The sequence below is a fragment of the Aplidium turbinatum genome, chromosome 6 (genome assembly GCF_918807975.1).
Source record: "Aplidium turbinatum chromosome 6, kaAplTurb1.1, whole genome shotgun sequence".
In the NCBI taxonomy this organism is placed as follows: Eukaryota; Metazoa; Chordata; class Ascidiacea; order Aplousobranchia; family Polyclinidae; genus Aplidium; species Aplidium turbinatum.
This window is the reverse complement of record NC_137477.1, coordinates 22,424,571-22,444,394: the sequence shown is the minus strand read 5'-3', so window position 1 is coordinate 22,444,394 and position 19,824 is coordinate 22,424,571. Positions and strand designations below refer to the sequence as shown.

At 37.0% G+C, this 19,824-nt stretch overlaps 2 protein-coding genes across 2 annotated transcripts in view; one reads left to right on the top strand and one right to left on the bottom strand.

Annotated features, from left to right (window-relative positions):
• LOC145772510 (uncharacterized) overlaps positions 1–19,824 on the bottom strand; it is a 172,686-nt gene that overhangs the window by 140,827 nt on the left and 12,035 nt on the right. The gene's annotated exons all lie outside the window — the stretch shown is intronic.
• Positions 1,513–19,727, top strand: LOC145771911 (dynein intermediate chain 2, ciliary-like). The gene is made up of 16 exons (XM_082583673.1): positions 1,513–1,828; positions 2,900–2,959; positions 3,247–3,423; positions 4,530–4,663; positions 5,098–5,260; positions 5,887–5,988; positions 6,316–6,448; positions 7,193–7,352; positions 8,168–8,335; positions 8,769–8,892; positions 9,253–9,342; positions 9,718–9,805; positions 9,976–10,204; positions 15,817–15,919; positions 17,342–17,527; positions 19,173–19,727. The coding sequence occupies exons 1-16, from the start codon at positions 1,802–1,804 to the stop codon at positions 19,278–19,280; spliced, it is 2,052 nt and encodes a 683-aa protein (XP_082439799.1). The 5' UTR covers positions 1,513–1,801; the 3' UTR covers positions 19,281–19,727.

Sequence of the window (19,824 nt, the reverse complement as noted above, 5' to 3'; positions counted from 1 at the left end):
TTAACTTAAACATGTACTTTGTTTTTACTGAATCAAAGTGAAATTTTAGGTGAAAGTGTAGCCTAAGCTAAGGACATTTCAGTTGCCCAAGCAAATATACATATTTTTGTTTGATTTTTTAAACAATTGTAACGATATATGTAAATCTCTCAAGTGTAGCAATCTTTGTGTGTTCTTGCTGATGTTCTAAGTAAATCAGTTAAAAAAAACTGCAGTGACCTAAAGATTTTAGGATATTTGAATTTTTTTTTCGTTGTGATGGTCAGAAAAAAAACAAAAAAAAACTGTTATGTACTCTCACTGAGCTAAAGGGTTCTTATATTTTTTGTGTATATTTCCTGAAAATTTTCATGTTATCAAGAAAATTTCCACATCTTTGCATATTCTAGAAATAACAGATAGGCTGTAAAAGACCAAAAGGTCACCAAAGTCAGCTGCCATCAAAAGTACGATATATCACAGGCTATGGTTTAGCATGACTTGAAAATAATAGCAAATGTTGACATATTACTTGGTCACTTCAAATCAGGGCTCCACAACCACTGTGTCGTGGCACAATAGTGTGCCATGAGATAGTAACTTACTAGGTGTGTCCTATTATGATAACATAATTTTTGAACCAGTTGCAATTTGGAGCCATAAACTATACATAGAAGGACTACTGTACTGTATGTGTTTTCAAAAGACCATAAATTCTTAATCAGAAGTGGTTTATGAATTTTTAAAAACTTTTTGTTTTTGTATTTGAAATTTGGTCCTTGGATATCTACCTTAAAATGTAACCTATTGCTCAATCGCACAATCTAAAGCTTTGAATCATCTTTTCTTAATTTTTTGTTTGTTAGTTTGCAACTTTGGATATATATCCAGCTGAGCTATCGGAACAGACGTTTTCACCATTGACGTTGAACAATACAATAGGGGTCAAAATTCATTTGCTGCTAATGCTGAAACGTCAAGGCAGAAAATGGCCTTGAAACTGGTTCAGCTTGGTTTCAGTAAGTTTAATTTGCAGTAAGTGTAATTATGTATTTATATTGAATTTTCTTTTATGAGCAACGACGTGGATTGTACATAAAGTAAAAAAAGTCTTCAAAGACCTGGATTTGCCAGTCCTCCTGTTTCGACTCTCACGAACCCTCCGAAACACCACTACAGAACGACGACGACATGTGTACCACCAAAAACTGTGTTTACAAGATTATATGCAAGAAATGCAGGAAAAGCTACATAGGCAGCATGATCTGCCCACTCCACTCCCGCTTTAAAGAACACCTTAGCTCAGATAAACGTTTGGTCTTTGATCATTAACAACAGTGCCTCGCCGACTTTGAATTTACAATCATTGCCAGAGAAAACGACTCAGTACAATTACGCTTCAAAGAGGCCATTTTCATAAGTAAACAGAATCCAAAAATCAACAACCGAGCTGAAAGGGAAGAACTACGTTACCTAATCTTAATCATCTGATTAACAAAATTTCACAGCAATAATACCTAACAACACAGGAACTCAGCAGCCTCAAGCCAAACAAAATAGCCGCATTAAAGAACAACTCACTGACTTCAACACCATTCATCATAGGACATGACTAGGGAACAGCATCAGGCTTAAACAGGTCATTAAAATCTACATTGTGAAGTAAGCAACGATCATGCTGCTGTAAGTGAAACTCAATCTATTGCATAGCTAAAGGTAGTTTATTAACACTTGTTATAATATATCAAGGTTGTTTTTTGAATTAAGTTGTGTTTTTAAAAAAATTATTGAAGGCTGGTTAGGTTCTTAGTTTTTGATCAACATGCCCCCTAAACCCAAACAACCAAAGGTGAGCAATGAGCATATCAATAAACAATTTTAATGGTTTTAGATCATTATTTGATAATAATTTATGTTTATGAAGTTAGTCGAATAAAAGTTTTTTAAATCATGTCTATGTGAAGTTTCTAATTATTGTTTTGACGTAGCTTCTTATCCAAGTCTTAGATAACATTTTGGCTAAATTTTTACTAGACAAAGATTTTCACTTATTGTAAAACCACCTTACTTTACCAGTGTTATTTTCTTTAACTCTTGGTAAAAAAATGTCTAGATTGTAACTGTATATATGTTAAAATAATTCAAACATACAAACCATAGTGATTTGTGTTTGTTTAGCTTTTTTGTTTAGTGTTGTTGAACTGTGACTGCTACCAGTGTCATTCACAATGTATATACTGTTATATTTCTGCAACAGTTTCTTGTATTTGCGAATTGGTTTTTGACAAATTCTGTCTCTACTAAGATGTTATGATTACCTTTTAATGTTTTGTAGGTTGTGAACGTTGTGAATATCGACCTATTGGTTTGATGCAAATAATAAATTATGACACTACCTTTAATTGTAGTTTAATGTACACAGGTGACATTTAATCGGAAGCATCTGTTATTAAACCTAAACAGTAAACAGTACCTTTTGAATTAACAAAAGTAATTCACTTTACAAATCCCTACTTAAAAGATTTTACTTTAGGCTATAGTTCATTTCTTCCGCACAGCGCACAATCCACATATTTTTTGGAGTTTTAAAAGAATTCCCACATAATTTTTTTGTTACGTAAACTGAGTTGGAAAGTGTTTAGCCACAGACACAGATATAGTTTTTCAGTTGTTTTTTATGATATTCTTTCTTTTTTTCATGGATTACATCTGATCTATTTCTTCGCACTCAAGGCGCATATCATTTATGATTCAAAAGATATGATACTGTTCTTATTGGTGGTGTGATTAAACATCTTTGGAGAAGCATTGAAGTTGCCAAAATATCTTATCTTCTTTTGGAGTGAATAGATGCAGTGAAAAAATATGCTTCTATTAACTAATGTTTAAATTTGGACTATAACCCTGCTTGATATTGCAGGGTCCTGCATCTGTTATTGGAAATAAACCTACTAAAACAAGAAAAGGACCTAAACAAAGAGTAAGATGGCCTATGTTTTGTTCTTAAGTTTTTGGTGTTGTTTAAAATCATTTGAATACCTGCATTTTTCAAGAAAGTGTATGTATGTTTTATCTAACTTTTGCTGAGTACAAATGTGCGTTTATTTGTCAGTTGCATTTCATGTGCCAAGGAAAGTACACCTATCTTCTTCTTTAGTGATGTGATTGGCCTATCAGTGCTTGAACTCATTTATTAAAGCAGCTACTATGCACAAGGAAACTACTTTTTCTCAATTATCACTGAACCAGTTTTCTATTTCTTTGCAGGAAGAGGATGAATTTACTGTTGACGATTTGGGTGAAGAGTTTGTTCAAGGACGAACCCTCGTGAAACCCGACGATCAATTAGACTTGACTGAAACAGAGCTTAAAGAAGAATTTACTCGAATCTTAACAGCAAACAATCCTCATGCCCCTCAAAATATTGTTCGTTTCAACTTTAAGGTGAGCGGCAATATTAAGTCTTCATTTATCCATAAATTAATCAAGATACCTTACATCCATGTGCTAAATAACTTGAAATTTGTGGTTTATTTTGAACCAACGTGTAGGCTATTTCAAGAATTTGTATGGATTATGCAGAAAGGTAAAGCTAACTACCCAGGTAAATGTTAAGTTACAATGGGGCCTTGAACATCAAATGGTTGGAGTTGGACCCTTTGATGTAAGCTTGCCCTCTGTACAGTAGGTTACAAATATTTCATGCAGTAGGCTATATTGTTCTAACGCAGGGATCACCAAACTTTATTCTCTGAGGGCCGGATTGCTCCGAGATTAACAGCTGCAGGCCGGATGCAAATTGCGAAAAGATATACAACTATTTAGAATGACTTGAATTGAGCAGAATACATAACAAAGTCAGCGGTGGAATAGCAAAGTTGTGATGAAAATCGAAAGGTTACTGGAAAAATTATCCTCTACTGTGATACACTAGAGGGCATCGTGCTCTTGAAAAAGCATTACATCTTTCCAAATTTGGCCTAGGCTGTCCCCATTTGTGGTGGCCTAATGATGAAAACAGAACATTAACATGTATAGGCTGCCTGGTAGAAAAGTATACAAATTCAACATACAACAACGAACTATAAGAACGAACAATTTTAACAAAGAAGTCTCTAATACACAAAAAGGCAAAGCCAAAGACGGTTGCAAATGCCAAGGGAAGCACATGTACAGAATTGTAGTGCAGCTGTAATTTCCCCAGCACGTGGCTGGCCAGATGAAAGCAGTTCGCGGGCCGGTTCTGGCCCGCGGGTCGTAGTTTGGTGAGCCCTGTTCTAACGTATAGGTTGTCCACCATTTTCTCACGTTTACTCCATATACCAAGCTAAAAGGAAAGAAGATATCTTCATATACTATGACTTAGATTAGATGTATCATGTACCGTACTTTGTCATGTCTTCTGTTGTAAATAGACCATCGTGATAGACGAAATGTACCTCTGTCGGGCACCCTTGTGCTAATGCCACTCGTTCTTTAAACTGTCCGGCTAAGTGTGCCCAACTTGTTGCATGGCTGACCACAACCTATGGTGTGTTCTGTGGTTACAGGAACGAACTTACAAACAAACGTCCAGTGTGGAACAAATCGCTATTCACTTTGCATTAGATGGCAACATGCTTCATAAGGACAGCGACGAGGCAAGACGGCAGAGAGCTAAAGCAGCTCCAGGCGAAGCAAGAAGGTAAGTGGAATGACCTGTTGGTTAAACTTACTTTCCTTACACACTTCAGCTGGTTTAGTTGCGTCATATATAATATGCTGATATAGTATGTACTAAACTTGCACTAAAATTTGATTAAAAAGATGCCGCCCTAAAGAGAGCCCAATATTGGATCTAAATGTATATGAGTACTGACTTCTGGGTAGCCTTATAGTTTCAGTGTTTCTAATTACTGCAGCAGTTGAACATAGTTTAAGTTGTTTTCGCAACATCCAGTGAAAATTAATTTCTATTTCAGCGTTTGAAAGGTAACTCATACTGAGTTTGATATTGAAATTTACATTATTTTTTACCAAGGTTTAAATTGTGTCTGATCAATATTTGAGTTCACTTTTTTCTATCATGGTTTAAACTCTATTTTTAAATATGATTGTATATTTGGTTACTCCTTACAGTGAAGTAGCCCTCAGTGAGATCGGCGAAGATGAAGCTCCTGCTGAAGTCGAAGAAGGAGAGAAGGAGGAAGCTTCCGAAGTTCCTCCTCCTAAAAAAGAAGCCTTGAGAAACCAGTTCAACTTTAGCGAACGAGCCTCACAAACTTTCAATAATCCATACCGGGTAATTTTTATGTTTTTACTTTAGGCTAATTTATTCTATTTTTGTAAACTTTGATTAAACAGAGCATCATGTTGCATTTCAGTCATTCAAGTCATTTAATTGGTTTTTAATGAATTTGTTTTGTTTTTAACACGATTTGTGTAGGCTACATGCTAGACTTTTATATGCAAAAGACCACCCAAATATGCATACTCAGTCTGAAGAACAATGTCATGTCGTTTATTATTTCACTCCAATCTTGACCCATTTGCAAACTTTCAGTTGCCTGACTTACTTCAGGTGAGTTTTCCGTATAGGTTGAACTTCAAGCAAGGACAAGGATGCAAGGTTGTTTCATTAGCTCAGTTGGTTAATCGCTTGATCGAAGAAACTGTCAGATCAAGATCAACGCTTTTTAAGGACTGCTCTCCATTCAGCGGCACCAAATGGATGGAATAATTCACAGACAACAACACTTCAACAACAACCGGAAACTTCACTCAGTCAAACTCGGTGACCGAGCTTGCGTCAGTGATTCAAAGCATCTACAAGTAGGCTAGGCGCGAAACTACCAGGATTGAGCTCCCAAAGAAGCTTTCCCAGTCCCAGGATAAAGATTCAATCAAATTTCAAATTGTTTCTACCAGGAACGAGGCACAGCCACTGAGCCACCACCACGTGCCAACTTCTCCGCCACAGCCAACCAGTGGGAAATATACGACGCTTACTATGAGGATATTCTCAAACAAGTACGTACACTACTACTTCACGAAATACTGTCAAATTCTTTTTATGCCAAGATCTGTGTTAGATTCAATGTTGAAGATTAGATTACAATTGATTTTAGCGGGTGAAATCGGTTAACGTTTTAAACAAACAATACTCTATAATCAGAGTATACCACAAGTGGGGCTTTCGCATTTTGGGCTCTGTGCATTCTGTCCAAAATACGTTTAGTCTTTTTACTGTTTGTTTTCATGGGAATTCATTTAATGATGGAAGCCTGATGTAAAAGGATGCTGTACAGTGTCGCCAGATACATCGATCACATTGATGTATCATAATACTCTTTCAAGGAAAAAGCGAAAGAAAAAGCGAAACAGGTTCCAGCTTACAAAAAGGACGACGACAAGACAAAGAAGAAGTTGGTTGCCTTGGAAACAGCTTCTGATGACATTTCCAGAGTTGGAAAAGCGGCAAAGATTGTCGGTGGGTAACTTTTGTTGCAGAATTGCTACCAACACCAGTTTAGTCTACGCAGGCAACGCCAAACAACGTTTTGTTAAAGAAAAAGCAAATCAAAGTTAATCTTCTGAACTTTGTACAAAGAAAAGGTTGAAAAAAAAAAAGTTTTTAAGGAAAGGTTGGTTGTTTTTATGCAGACGTTTCTTGATATGTATTACCGACATTATTGGCTGTGTGTGCCACTGTACCTATATGTCTCATTCCACTAGGATCCTAACCAACCCAGATGTTAAGACAAAATCGTATTTGTGCTTAAAGAACAGGAATTTGGTTTGTTTTTATCCACCTGTTTTACTGTTGTGCGATCTTTGCTTTGAGGACTATTAATCGTATAGACAGATAACATCTATTTCGTTTCAATGCTCAAGACCTAATTTTATACTAGTATGTAAAATACCTGCCGAACCAGAATTAGGCTAATTTTTATTTCACTTTAGCCAGTATCGGATCGGGGTTAGGAGCACTTGGATTTGTGTCACCCCAAAAAATTAAGAACGAGTGTTATTTTATGCCAAAGCAAGGCAAAATTGTAAACTTTTCCTGAAGGGACCCAAGTAATCGGTTTCGCCTTATCGGTTAAATTTTCCCACTTTCTTGCATTGTATTTTATGGAACCAAGCTATAGAGTGGCCCCAGAAAAGTTTTCTGTAATACGCTACCGCTTGTATCGAAAATATCTGCCTAACAAAATGGTGATTTCTTCCACAGAGAGAATGGTCAATCAGAACACGTATGACGACATCGCGCAAGATTTCAGTTACTTTGAAGATGCCTCGGATGAATATCGTGACCAGGAAGGAACGCTGCTCCCTCTGTGGAAGTTCTGTTACGAGAAAGCGAAACGGCTTGCTATCACCTCTATTTGCTGGTAGGGCATTCGCTCAATATCTTGGTATTCTGACCAGATTAAAATCACAGAGTTGTTTTGTTAATTAGCCGATGACAGAAGTTGACGTCAGCTGGAGTTCAACCAGACTCGTCAAGTATTATCTTTTTTTTTATCTGGATCAGGCAGAGTTGTCCATATTTAACATTGAACTAATGAACGATGTATGTATATAGTTCGCAAACTCGGAAAAGTCACCAAGAAGCTTCTACCCCTTCAATGCAGTCTTACGCACACTTGATTTCGTAAAATCTATCTGTTTTTTTTTGAAGCCTATAACCATTTTTTTCAAATTGGAAAAGGTAGTTAGTTGTCTTATCAATCAGTTGCCACAATACTGCTCAATCGGGTACCGAACCCACATTTGTGGGTTTTTCCACTAAGTCATTGGATTGGTTTCCACTAAACCATGCGGCATAGTTAGAATATCAGCTTCTCGGTCGAGTGAGAACACAATCACAAATTTCTACAGGACATCGGTTGGACACTTACCGAAGGCGTTTTATCGATAAACTTCAGTCTGAAAGTGTATCTTCCATCCGAGAATAGGTATTAGCAGTCGGCTGCATAACCGAATGGTGAGAACCCTGGTACGGTCCCCGAAAGGTCGGCGGTTCGACACCGCTCAAGAGCATGCGGCTTTGTCTTTGGCAGGACACTTAAAGGCATGCCTGAAGGTGAACACAAAGATTGGCTTCCTTGCCTTCCCGTCCACTTAATCTAAAGACGATCAGTTTAAAACCTGATTTTATCAGTTTCTGCTTTAACCTTTACCAATCTTCGTTCGATGTGTTCAGGAACCCGAAGCACTACGATTTGTTTGTTACCGGCCACGGATCTTATGACTTCACAAAGCAGGGCCGCGGTATGCTGCTTTTCTACTCGATGAAGAATCCCTCATATCCCGAATATATTTACCCCACTGAAAGCGGGGTCATGTGCCTAGACGTCCATTCTATTTATCAGTGAGTTAAATTAATATTTCTTGTTACGTTCGAGACAGCGCTTGTGATGTTGCACTTGTGGTGGCAAGTTGAACTTATAAATCTAAAGCTCCAGTGGCTTTTGATGTTTGCATTACTCGTTGTGCTTTTGAGAAACTTTATTTTAGAGCTTACTTACTTTGGCAGTGTGCAGTGTTCATGGGCCTGCATCACCTGAAAGCAAGTTCTATCATAAACTAACCTACAAATGATAGCCTATGTGACGTCAGGCAACATCGGTCGATCCACAATATCAATCAGGTAGTATTGTCTCTAATTGACTGCCATTTAACAGAAGCAATCATTTATCCTAGTTGATTTCATCATGCAAAAACGAAAATTCTGTTCATCGAGTACTTTATTCTTTTTTGTTGGTGTGTCCACATTCATCATGTACAGCATTGTATTACTTCAGATATCTTGTTTGCGTCGGTTTCTACGATGGAAGTGTTGGTGTTTTCAATGTGAAGGACACACGACCCGGACCTGTATACAAGAGCACGGCAAAAAGCGGAAAGCACACGGATCCAGTGTGGCAGGTGGGAAACGTAGAGTGGATATTTTTTTGAAACACCTGTCGTTATTCCGTGTTTTGAATCTTTATCCTCGGACTGAGAAGGTTATTTTTTACAGTTTCGCATACTTATGGAGGCTTTGAACCACTAACGCAGGCCCGGTTACCAAGATTGAGTGTACTTTCAATTGTCAAAATGTTGTTGTGTGTAAATTATTCTATCTACGTGCAGAAGAATGAAGAGCTGTCTTTGCTATGCGTTGCTCAAGCGAACACCCCGAGAGCCAAACCAGCGCTGCTTGATGTTTTTTTGTGCACAAAGTTGGACGCTTCACAAACTAAGCTATCGGAGGGAACTATTTATATTCATGTTTGTTGATTCCAGGTCAAGTGGCAGAAAGACGACCTTGATAATAATCTCAACTTCTTCTCCGTGTCTTCTGATGGTCGCATTGTCTCATGGACTCTTGTCAAGGTAATTCTATGCTATTGAGTTTGATTTAAGCTAAGTAAATTATTCAGTGGGCAGGTGAACTCGAAATCGCGTCAGTGTGTGTTTGAAGCAAAAGTAAGCGTTAACTGCGCTGCTCACAGTCCCGTTTGATAAAGATTGATAGCTTATGTATGTTTTTCCTATCAAAGCAGTTTTTGTAATGGCCCATTCTGATAGTTTTTTGTGTTGTCTTCTCTATAGAAATGACAAATGGGATGACTAATAGAAAGTAAAGGAATTTTGAAACAGGTGTTTTGTTTCACTACCAAAGCTAAGTTAATGTTAACTCCGCTGCTTTCGTTGAACACTTGTTCTGCTTTTACCGAAACGTTTTTCATTTGCTATTTTCCTTGCCAGGATGAGCTGATATATGCCGATGTAATTACCTTGTCAGTGGATGATCCTCCTGCAGAAGGACCAGACGGCACACAACTGCAATTGCTTGGTAAATGATCTTTTTCACTTGCAACTGAGGATAAATGAGTTTGAAATAGAGTCTAGTAGATACTGATCTTAGCGTCAAATTATTTTTTTCACACTTGAACTTAATTTCATCACTTGCTGTGCACTTCTTCACCTTCTCTTCCTCCAAATGCTTCTTTGTCTTCAATTCAGGATGTGGTACTTCGTTTGACTTCCACAAGAAAATAGACTACCTCTTCCTTGTCGGGACTGAAGAAGGAAAGATCCATAAATGTTCCAAAGCTTACTCCAGCCAGTTTCTGGACACCATTGATGCTCATCACATGTCCGTGGATGCTGTGCGGTGGAATCCCTTTCATCCGGACATATTTATATCCTGCTCCTCGGATTGGACCGTAAAGATTTGGGATCACAATTATAGGTAACAGTTTGATGGTTTGTTGCGAATGTTTGCTGCTGCAGCTTCATGAACTGAATTTTCCTTTTGATCAGGTGCTGTGTAGCCTACATACATCTTTACTTGGACAGAGAGAGTAGAGTCTAAAATGTAGAAAACTAAACGCATGATTCGGAAAACTTTTGCAAACTAAGGAATTTTCCTTCTAGATTGGTTGGTTGGTTTTGAATCTTTATCCTCGGACTAACAAAGCCTTGATAAGTTATTCCTTGTAGTTTCGCATACTTGTAGAGGCTTTTGACGCAGGTCCGGTTACCGAGATTGGCACAGTGAAGCGTCCAATTGTTAAACACCATCCCTAGTTGAAGCGTTGTTGTTGGGGAATTATTCCAACCACTGCCTATGTAGAATAGATTCAAGTCAACAGTTTTCATCTTTAATGTTAAAACATAATTTTAATTGAACCTGACCGGAGAAGACTTACCATAGTTGGCGCTTGGCAGATCAAGATTTGCATCAGAATTGTGTTGTTGAAAAAGTTAAGAATAATTGTCAATGAAAAATGCACTCAAAAAAGATGACACAAATTCTTAACGTAACTTATTAAATTCAGCAGAGTCGGTTCAGTCATGATTAGGCTAGAAATAGACTTCGATCGATAGGTGCTCTTCCGTTAAGCCCATTTAAATGGAATTTTTGTACCTAAATGTGTTGGGGCTGCCGTGTGAGAACAGTTTTTGTTTCAACATCACATAGAAGATGTGCAAAGATGAAGAGGGTGACATGTAGATCCGGAGATTGTTTTAAATGTGAAAGATCTAAGAAGATTGAAGAAAAAATGGTTGGTCCTGTTGAAAAGCTGAATGACGAAGTTGAATCGGTGAATACCTTTTGCTATCTAGGAGATAGGCTGAATGCCAGTGGTGGTTGGGAAGTGGCAGTGACTGCAAGTGTAAGGTTTGGTTGAGTGAACTGCAGGGAGTGTCGTGAGTAGAGATGTAAAAAAACGGTTTTTTTTGTTTTTAAAAAAAACGAGCTCGTTTTTTTTGTTTTTTATCGTTTTTTTTGTTTTTTATTCGTTTTTTTTGTTTTTTTTGTTTTTTTTACCTATTTTTTTATTAAATGTCACAATATGCAGCAATTAGGGTAAACTCATTGCAATAGCGTCTCTTTCAACAAAAAAATAGTCTCATAACTCGTATAACATCTTTCAAATGAGACAATATGTCTCTCAAGTCTCAACACACGAGCCATAAAGGTTTCTTATCGTCTCAAATAGTAACACAGTGTCCTATGGTTGGCACATCTCAAGTATTGTCTGTAATTTGGTTCAGCCAGTTGTTAAATGCAGTACCACACTCGTGTACAGTTTCGAAGCCACCTGGGATTTTGGTTAATGGGCATGTTACGTTAGGACCAGGTGGTCAGGGTCCTGTTTCTCTACTTCACAAAGGCACTTTTCACCAGCACACCACATCATTACCAGTACAACGTCAAGAGATTGTTCCAGTTGATGTGCATTTGGTGCAAACGTGATGAAAATCACACAAGCGGTTCTCGAGTTATAAGTGAAATAACCTTAGCCACTAGGTGGCTTTATAGATAAGGAGCAATAGAAAAACGGCCATATCTCAAGAACCGCTCAACATATTTACATAAGTTTTAGCTCTACCCCCATGTTTTATGGGGTGGGCTATCTGTTTATAAATATTAAAACAAGTTTTGGCTACTACTTTTTGAGCTAAAAAGAAATTAACCTCTTGTCGTTACGCACCAATAAAACCATGGTGCGTAAATTAAAAAAAAAAACAATTGGGTAGAAGAAAGATTGATGACAAGTTTGGCAAAAGCAGTGTAGTGCTAAAGCCCCAACTTTTAGCCCAAATCACATTTAAATGTAGTGAAAGATGGAAACGTTTTGATGTTTTTTTATTTTCCCTGAAGAGATTCAATAATCCTTTGTGACATCATATTCATGTTTGTTTTCCCTTAATCACACCATTGTGCTGTCATAGACATGTTTAAAAGAAGTATGGTTATTGGTTGCACTTAATCCATCCAATTTGAACTAGTTTGCAGAACTTTGAGACTTTAGCACTTTTTTTGTTTTTGCCTAACTTTTCGTCAATCTTTCCTCTGCCCAATAAAAAAAATTAAAGTTTGCATCATGGTTTTATTGGTGCGTAACGACAAGAGGTCAATTTCTTTTTATCTCAAAAAACAGTAGGCCTAGTTCTCAAATAAAATAAGTTTTCATCTTTGATGTTTGTTTTGTATCTTTATCCTGCATTGTGGGAATATCGGTAAAACTTCATTCTTGTCAGGAAAAGCATTATAAAGCATTTATTCACTATGTGAACACTGAGCAGTGCTGAAAAACTCCACTTTAAAGGAAAAATTTCTTCATTCAAGGTTAGTAGAATGGTAGTTACTAGCAATAGTCTACATGGGTGGTGGGCATTTGAAAGGAACATTAACCTAAACCTTTTCTGACAAATGCACTAACTTTTGACAGCTAAAAATATCAGTGATAAGGTCTCTTGCATTATATGTCCAAAATAATCTGCAAGAAGCATCAATGACGAAGTGTCCAATCCAAGATCTTACAACACACGAAAAGAATACTTCTGTTTCAACATTTATAAAGCATATACATCGTTGGCAAGCTATCAGTTACAAAACATGTTTAAACAAGCTATTGGCAATAGCTTGCATTAGTAAATTACCACGTCCACAAACAAAGGTAAATGTGTGTACTGAATACTGCCACCTTGTTTTGTCAAAATTTCGTCAACCCATTGAGTGTGTACAAGAATAACCAGTACCACAGTATACTAACATCATAGGCTAACTTCCATAAAAGGAAAAACAAATTAACTCGTCTACATTATGTCATGTATCAAATTTCATTAATTCAATGTTTGTCAGGTCTACTGCCACAAACATGCCAGAGAATGAAGAACAAAGCGAAACAACATAGGTCCTCATAGGACTATGCAAGAACATATGCTGCCAAACACAAACACTTAGGAATTTCAGCACACCAATAAAACTATTTTTAGTAATTTAATGTTTTTCAAGAGCACTATAATGAAACTAAGCTGTAAATTGCAAAAAAATTGCAACTTTTCCAGAAATATATGAAAAAAAAAAAAAAAAACAAAAAAAACCAAAAAACGAGTGTTTTTTTTGGCTCAAGTTTTTTTTGAAAAAAAACACGTTTTTTTTTAAAAAAAACGGTTCGTTTTTTTTGCATTTACATCTCTAGTCGTGAGTTGTTATGTGGTAGAAGATTTCCGTTGAAAGTGAGAAGAATTTATAATATTTGCGTGAGATCTGCAATGCTGTACGCATGTAGTGAGACATGGTCTTTGAAAAAATCATTCATAAAAGGTTAGTAAATTTTTTTGAAAAATTCAATGTTTTGTCCCAACAACAGTTTGGTTTCAGAGGTGGACATTCAACCACAGTAGCTGCTACGGATATCTATGAACAACTAATACAAAATTGTGATGATGGTTTTGTTACATGTAGTATCTTTATTGATCTTGCTAAAGCATTTGACACTGTTGACCATGAAATCCTTTTAAAGAAACTAGATTATTATGGCATCAGAGGAAATGCTTATAATTTATTAAAGTCTTACTTAAATCACCGTTACCAGTTTGTGCAGTTTGGTACTACAAATTCTAAATATGAAGAAATCAAATGTGGTGTTCCCCAAGGCTCAGTTCTTGGTCCACTGTTGTTCATTATCTACATTAATGACCTTAATCATGCTTCTGAATTTGAGACTCGTTTGTTTGCTGATGATACACTACTATGTATTAAGGATAAAAGCCCTACTAGATTGCAAGAAAAAGTGAATTCTAACCTCCTAATGATTCAAAACTGGATGCATACAAACAAGTTAACAATTAATGTAAGCAAAACCAAATACATGTTGTTTGGGTCAAAGTTTGTCCGAGAAAATTCAAATCTAGAAATAACTTTTCAAAATACCAGATTGCAACGCACAAACACCTACAAATACTTAGGAATAACATTTGATGAGTCGTTATCATGGAAACAGCACATCAATATAATCTCAACAAAACTTTCTCAAAGCTGTGGTGCTCTATATCGATTAAGAAAGTACGTAAATTCCCAGACATTAAGAGCAGTTTACTATGCTCTAGTTCACTCCCATCTAATGTATGGTATTATCTGTTGGGGTCGTGCGTCTAAAACGGAACTGTATCCTTTAAATCTAGTACACAATCGCATCATTCGCTGTTTAAACTTCACCAAGATTAAGGACAGAATTCCCACCAAATCTCTTTTCAATAAAAGCAACTTGCTACAAATCGAAGACATGTTTTTAATAGAAGTATGCAAGTTTGTTTATAAAAGCAATAAAGGACATCTACCGGCAATTTTTTTTGAGTACTTTCGTCCTAGTAAGGAAACTCATAACTATAATACCAGAGGTGCTAAGAAAGATATGCTTTTCAAACCAAGAATGCGTACAAAGCTTGGTCAACGCTCAATTAAATTTCTTGGAACAAACACTTGGAACAAATTACCGGAACAGCTAAGAAAATTTCAAACAATTAGTATGTTTTCTAAAAAATTAAAACTGCACTTAATGTCTGAGTATAAGTAACTGATAGCCTATAGTACCATCAAACTGCTTCTACTTATTCTCACCGTATCTCGCTAATTACTGTATATTCGCTTTTGTCTTACCAGTATGCTGTGTTGTATGTATATTGTATATGCCATTTTGTATTTTTGCATCATTTCTAGTAGTTCTGTTTTTTTTTTGTTTTTTTTGTATATCGCACTGCTAAATTTCGTATGTGTATTGTTTTTTTATGTTGTATATAATATATATCTATCAATCAAATCAATCAATATATCAATCAATCAATATTTGCGTTCAACTTCGACACCGTTCCATTTTAAATAAGCCATGACACCACTCGGGTGTGGCAAACTCGATGACCAGTTCGGTCCTTCTGTCACTCCCATCGTCATCAGCAAACAACCTAGCTCACATTGTAATCTTGTATTGTTTTGTTTTTTCGCATGTGCTGATGATGCAAAATAAAAGAACTTCTTCTTCTTCTTCTTCTGGTGCTTACGGGAAAACGAATTGGCGATTTTAAGAAGAACTGAAAGCGATGGTGAGGGCAATGTGTGATGGACAAAAGGAATACCGAAGAACGTTGCTTGGGTTGAATGAGAATGTTGATGTTGGCGAAGGCGAATAGAGTAAGATGGTATGGGCATGTTTTGAGAAGAGATGAAGATGATGTTTTGAGAAGAGCGCTGGAGTTGTGAGTGAAGGTTCGAAGGAAACAAGGAAGACTAAGAAAACTTAGAAAAGGCAAATTGAGGAGGAAAGCAGCAAGGTGGACTTGACAAGAGAGGACGCGTTAGACAGATTGATGCGCAGGCTGGGTGTAAAGGCGATTGAAGCACTTGGAGGTGAACCAGGCCACCCTCTGTAACGGGGACATCACTGGATTAAAACTAGATTACTACTTGTACTACAGTTGTGATTGTAGCCAAGTTGTGTACATCGAACATTGTTGTAGTTTTGATGCTTGCCCATTTTTATAGAAGAGAAAACATTAATATTTTTTTTTCAGGAACCAAGCCATGTTCACATTTGACTTGAACAGCGCGGTAGGAGACGTCGCCTGGGCTCCATATTCATCCACCGTGTTTGCCGCCGTCACTGCTGACGGAAAGGTAACAACTTAAATTAATAATGTCACTATGAATGTTTGTATAAAAAATAAATTTAGCCTTAACTGGTTCGGGTTAGCTTCTTGATAAAACACAGCTTCCCTTTTTACATCGTATCCACGTCAATAGGCAAATAAAATAAAAGTTTTACTAGATAGGGGAAAGGTGTGTATTTTGAACCCCTTAAAGAAAAATAAGCACAACTCAGCTAACTTCCGGTCAATGTGTATTATTTTTCACCCAGATACAGTCTAGGTACTTGCAAACCAGTGTAGAAAATATAAATTACATACAATAAAAAAATACAGAATAATTAAGCAATAAAAAATGTTCAAAAATGGTCCAAATTACACATATGGTGTGTATTTTGGACCATTGGGGTGTGTATTTTGGACCATTGGAGTATGTAATTTCAACTGAAGTTGCTTGAGGTCTTCGAAATGAAATTTCTGGATGACGGTTCAAGAATTCCTTAAGACAATCTTTTTCAGCCAGACCCTTTTCACTGTTGAAGCGGGTATTGATATTATTGGAAAACGCAATGTCATATGCAAGCTTTCTTAAATCTATGGCCACTAAACCATAAAATCTTCACTCCATTTCCAAAACATGTTTGACCAGTTGATCTTCAATATTTTCGGGAAGATCAAGTTGTCGACCAATGGTTTTTGACACTTGTGTAGCATATTTATTGGTAGCCTGTTATGGACATGTTTTAACACTACAGCTTTGGGAATTTTGAACTGACGCGATGCTGCATAGGTGAGATGACTGGTCCAAATTACACACTGTCATGCATTGTTAAAAATTACCAACTATGACTTCCACACTTGGTTACAAGTCTTGTAATTGATCACAACATCTCCTTATAGGTTAAAGATAATACCAACATCATATCAGACTCAAACGTCATGCCAATAACGTCTCAGCGCTTAGCAATCAACTCCCCAAAATAACATCAGCATACCCATAACCACAAATTCCAATCTCCCGTCCACGTTTCTAAACCTAATGAGCTGAGTTTTTCACATCCGGGCTATTATTTTTTTTTTCTTTCAAGCTGTTCAAAAATACTGACAAAACGATTTTTATTTTTTGAGTTAGGGGACTGGTCCAAATTACACACTGGTCCACGTTACACCACTTTCCCCGCGTTGGGGCGTGTTTTAGACAACTCGTTAAATTTATTGGTCAGACATCTGTAGCTTAGGCCAACAACATGTCAAAGTTTTGAATTGTACATTAACGGTGACTTAACAAGTTAACATGCTTTGACGTTGTTACGTTATGGTTTTGTGTTTTACATTTACGACAACCTAACACACCCCGTGACGTTTTAAGCCTCCAATTTTTCAATCCCTAATTCCAACTTAAGCTACTCAGTACTCAACGTTCCAGATTTTAATGTTGAAATTGTTGTTGCAGATTCACGTATTCGACTTGAACGTGAACAAGTACGAAGCTCTGTGCGAGCAGTCGGTTGTCCAGAAGAAGAAGACAAAGTTGACGCATGTCGAGTTCAATCCCAAGCACATGATCGTCATAGTTGGTGACGAACGTGGCTACGTCACAAGCTTAAAATTGTCGCCCAATTTGAGGAAAGTCCCTAAGGTAAGAACTGAGATGTCCATTTGTTGAATAAGATGATAAGTCAGATCTTGGATTGTTCTGGAGAAATCTCTGGCAGCTTCACGCAGGGTAGGATACTCTGCATAGGCTCGAGTCATTGTTGTAGACCAGGGGTTCTTAACCTTTTTTGTTTCGTTTATCCCTTGCCCAATGAAAAAAGTAAAATTTACCCCCACCGTTTTGGTGGCCCCTTGTGATGTCATCGTGTCCAGTCAACCACGAGAAGAAGTGCAAAACATCCTTTTTTGTCTGGATTTACCTTGGCAGATATCAAAAACAAGCTGTTTATTTGCCGAAGACACAATTGTTCTTGACGAGATCCTGTGAAAAATAATATCTTGGAACAGTCGTTGAAAGAGCTACTCGCAGTGAATAGTCAACAATGAATAGAACTTTGCTTCACACAGATAAGTAGTTAGAAAAGGTATAATAACTTCAAATGCACGCTTAGTCAGCGTAAGGAACTTTCTTCGACTGATCCACACTAAAACTTGGAAAAGTCACCATTGCACGATAAGAATTTGGAACAAAGCTTTGTTGAACATTGAAGATCAATCAATTCATCTTTGCAAAGATCATCGTCAGCATTACTTTCTAACTTGGCTTCGAAGAGATGAGTTATTTAAAGAGCAGTATAGCTTACTGTTAAAACTTTCACCTTCGAAATAACCGTCAAAGTTCTTTTTTAAGGCGGCAAGGTGCTGGCATATTTCGACTTCGAGGTCAGAAATCTCGTTGCGACTTCTACTGACTTTCCAATCGTCAAATGTTGAAAAATTTGCGTAAATTCCTTTTTTAACTCTTCTTCTCCACAGATCTAATTTTGTCTGAAAGCCTTAATTTATGATTTAGTAAATTTACCCCCTCGGTAGATGAAATTTACCCCCGGTTAAGAACCCCTGTTGTAGACCGACCCTACACAAGTGACTGAAGTTTCTGCTAATATGTAGGTTAGTTGGTCTTATGACAAGATTTAAATTAAGTGAATGGAAAGAGAACAGATTTCCATCTCCACAATTCAAGTATGTTATGAGATTCAGTCTTTTTATCTGGATTGGTGTCACGTGGGTAGACAACCTTTCGTCTCTATCAAACGTTGACTCTCCCCAACGCGTAGGTTTTGTTGGAACTAGGCTGCCAGGCTGGTCTGGACATTTTGAATGTAGGCTAATATCCTTTTGTATTGCTTCATATCATTGGTTTTCAAACTGATTTCAGCGAATGCATTGATTTTAACGGGTAGCAATTTAAGTGCTATCATTAATATATAGCTTATTCAAAATTAGGCCTAATTTTGCAAAAATTCTATTTCGGGTCACCCTTAGTCTAGAAGCCTGTAAGCGTGATAAAAGTTTGAAAGGGGTATAAAAAGTTAGGCAGCACTGTTGTTGTCCATATGATCACAGAACGTATCACGAATACTCTCAGGCTGAACTTGTTGTTGGTGGTCTGTCATTTTAGGGTTTGTGTATTAAAAATATCCTTCCACTCTATCGCACCAGTAACATAGGCTAATGTATTTTTTTGACAAATAGGCTATGTGGTAGAGCGTACATTTGTGAAGTAGCCTAAACAACGATCATGCTGTTAAATGCGAAACTCATTGCATGATGTATTTTTATTACAGAAAAAGAAGGGTGAAGAAAACACTCCCATAGACCCCGAGATTGAAATTGCTAAACTTGACAAGATACTCAGCCTTGTACGAGAGCCGGCCAACAAAGATAAAAAATAAGTTAAAAATTGCAAACGATTATTTATATTTTACCGTCGATTACAATCCGTGTTTAAATGTTGCCCTCTGGTCCCTGAAGGTCAGAGTTTCAACACTCCTCATTACGCGAAGTTATTTCTGACTTTCTTATCATTTCATTACCATGTTCGCGGTAGCGCGTAATTTTCTTCATTTTGACTAGAGCAAGTTTTCTGACTTGAACATAGAGATTTTTTGCTGCGCTTTAATCAAATACATTGAGCGTGAATGAAATCGTTATTATCGTGTCTATTTAGTTCGTTTGTACTCGATCATCCAAACCTTTTTCTTACAGATGATTCTCTTGTTTTTGTATTGCGCTTTACGAAACACAACCCATCAACAGTTGCGATGGTTTTTGATTCCGGACTTTTACACTGTAGTAGGCTATAATGTTGTTTTGCTCAATAAACCCGTCACATCTTTTCAGTCCAAGCCCATCCTTTTAGGCAGGGTAGGAGTCATTAGCTAAGTAAATTATACAGCAGCACTCATGTAACAAAAAGTTATCCCACTGTTCAAATAA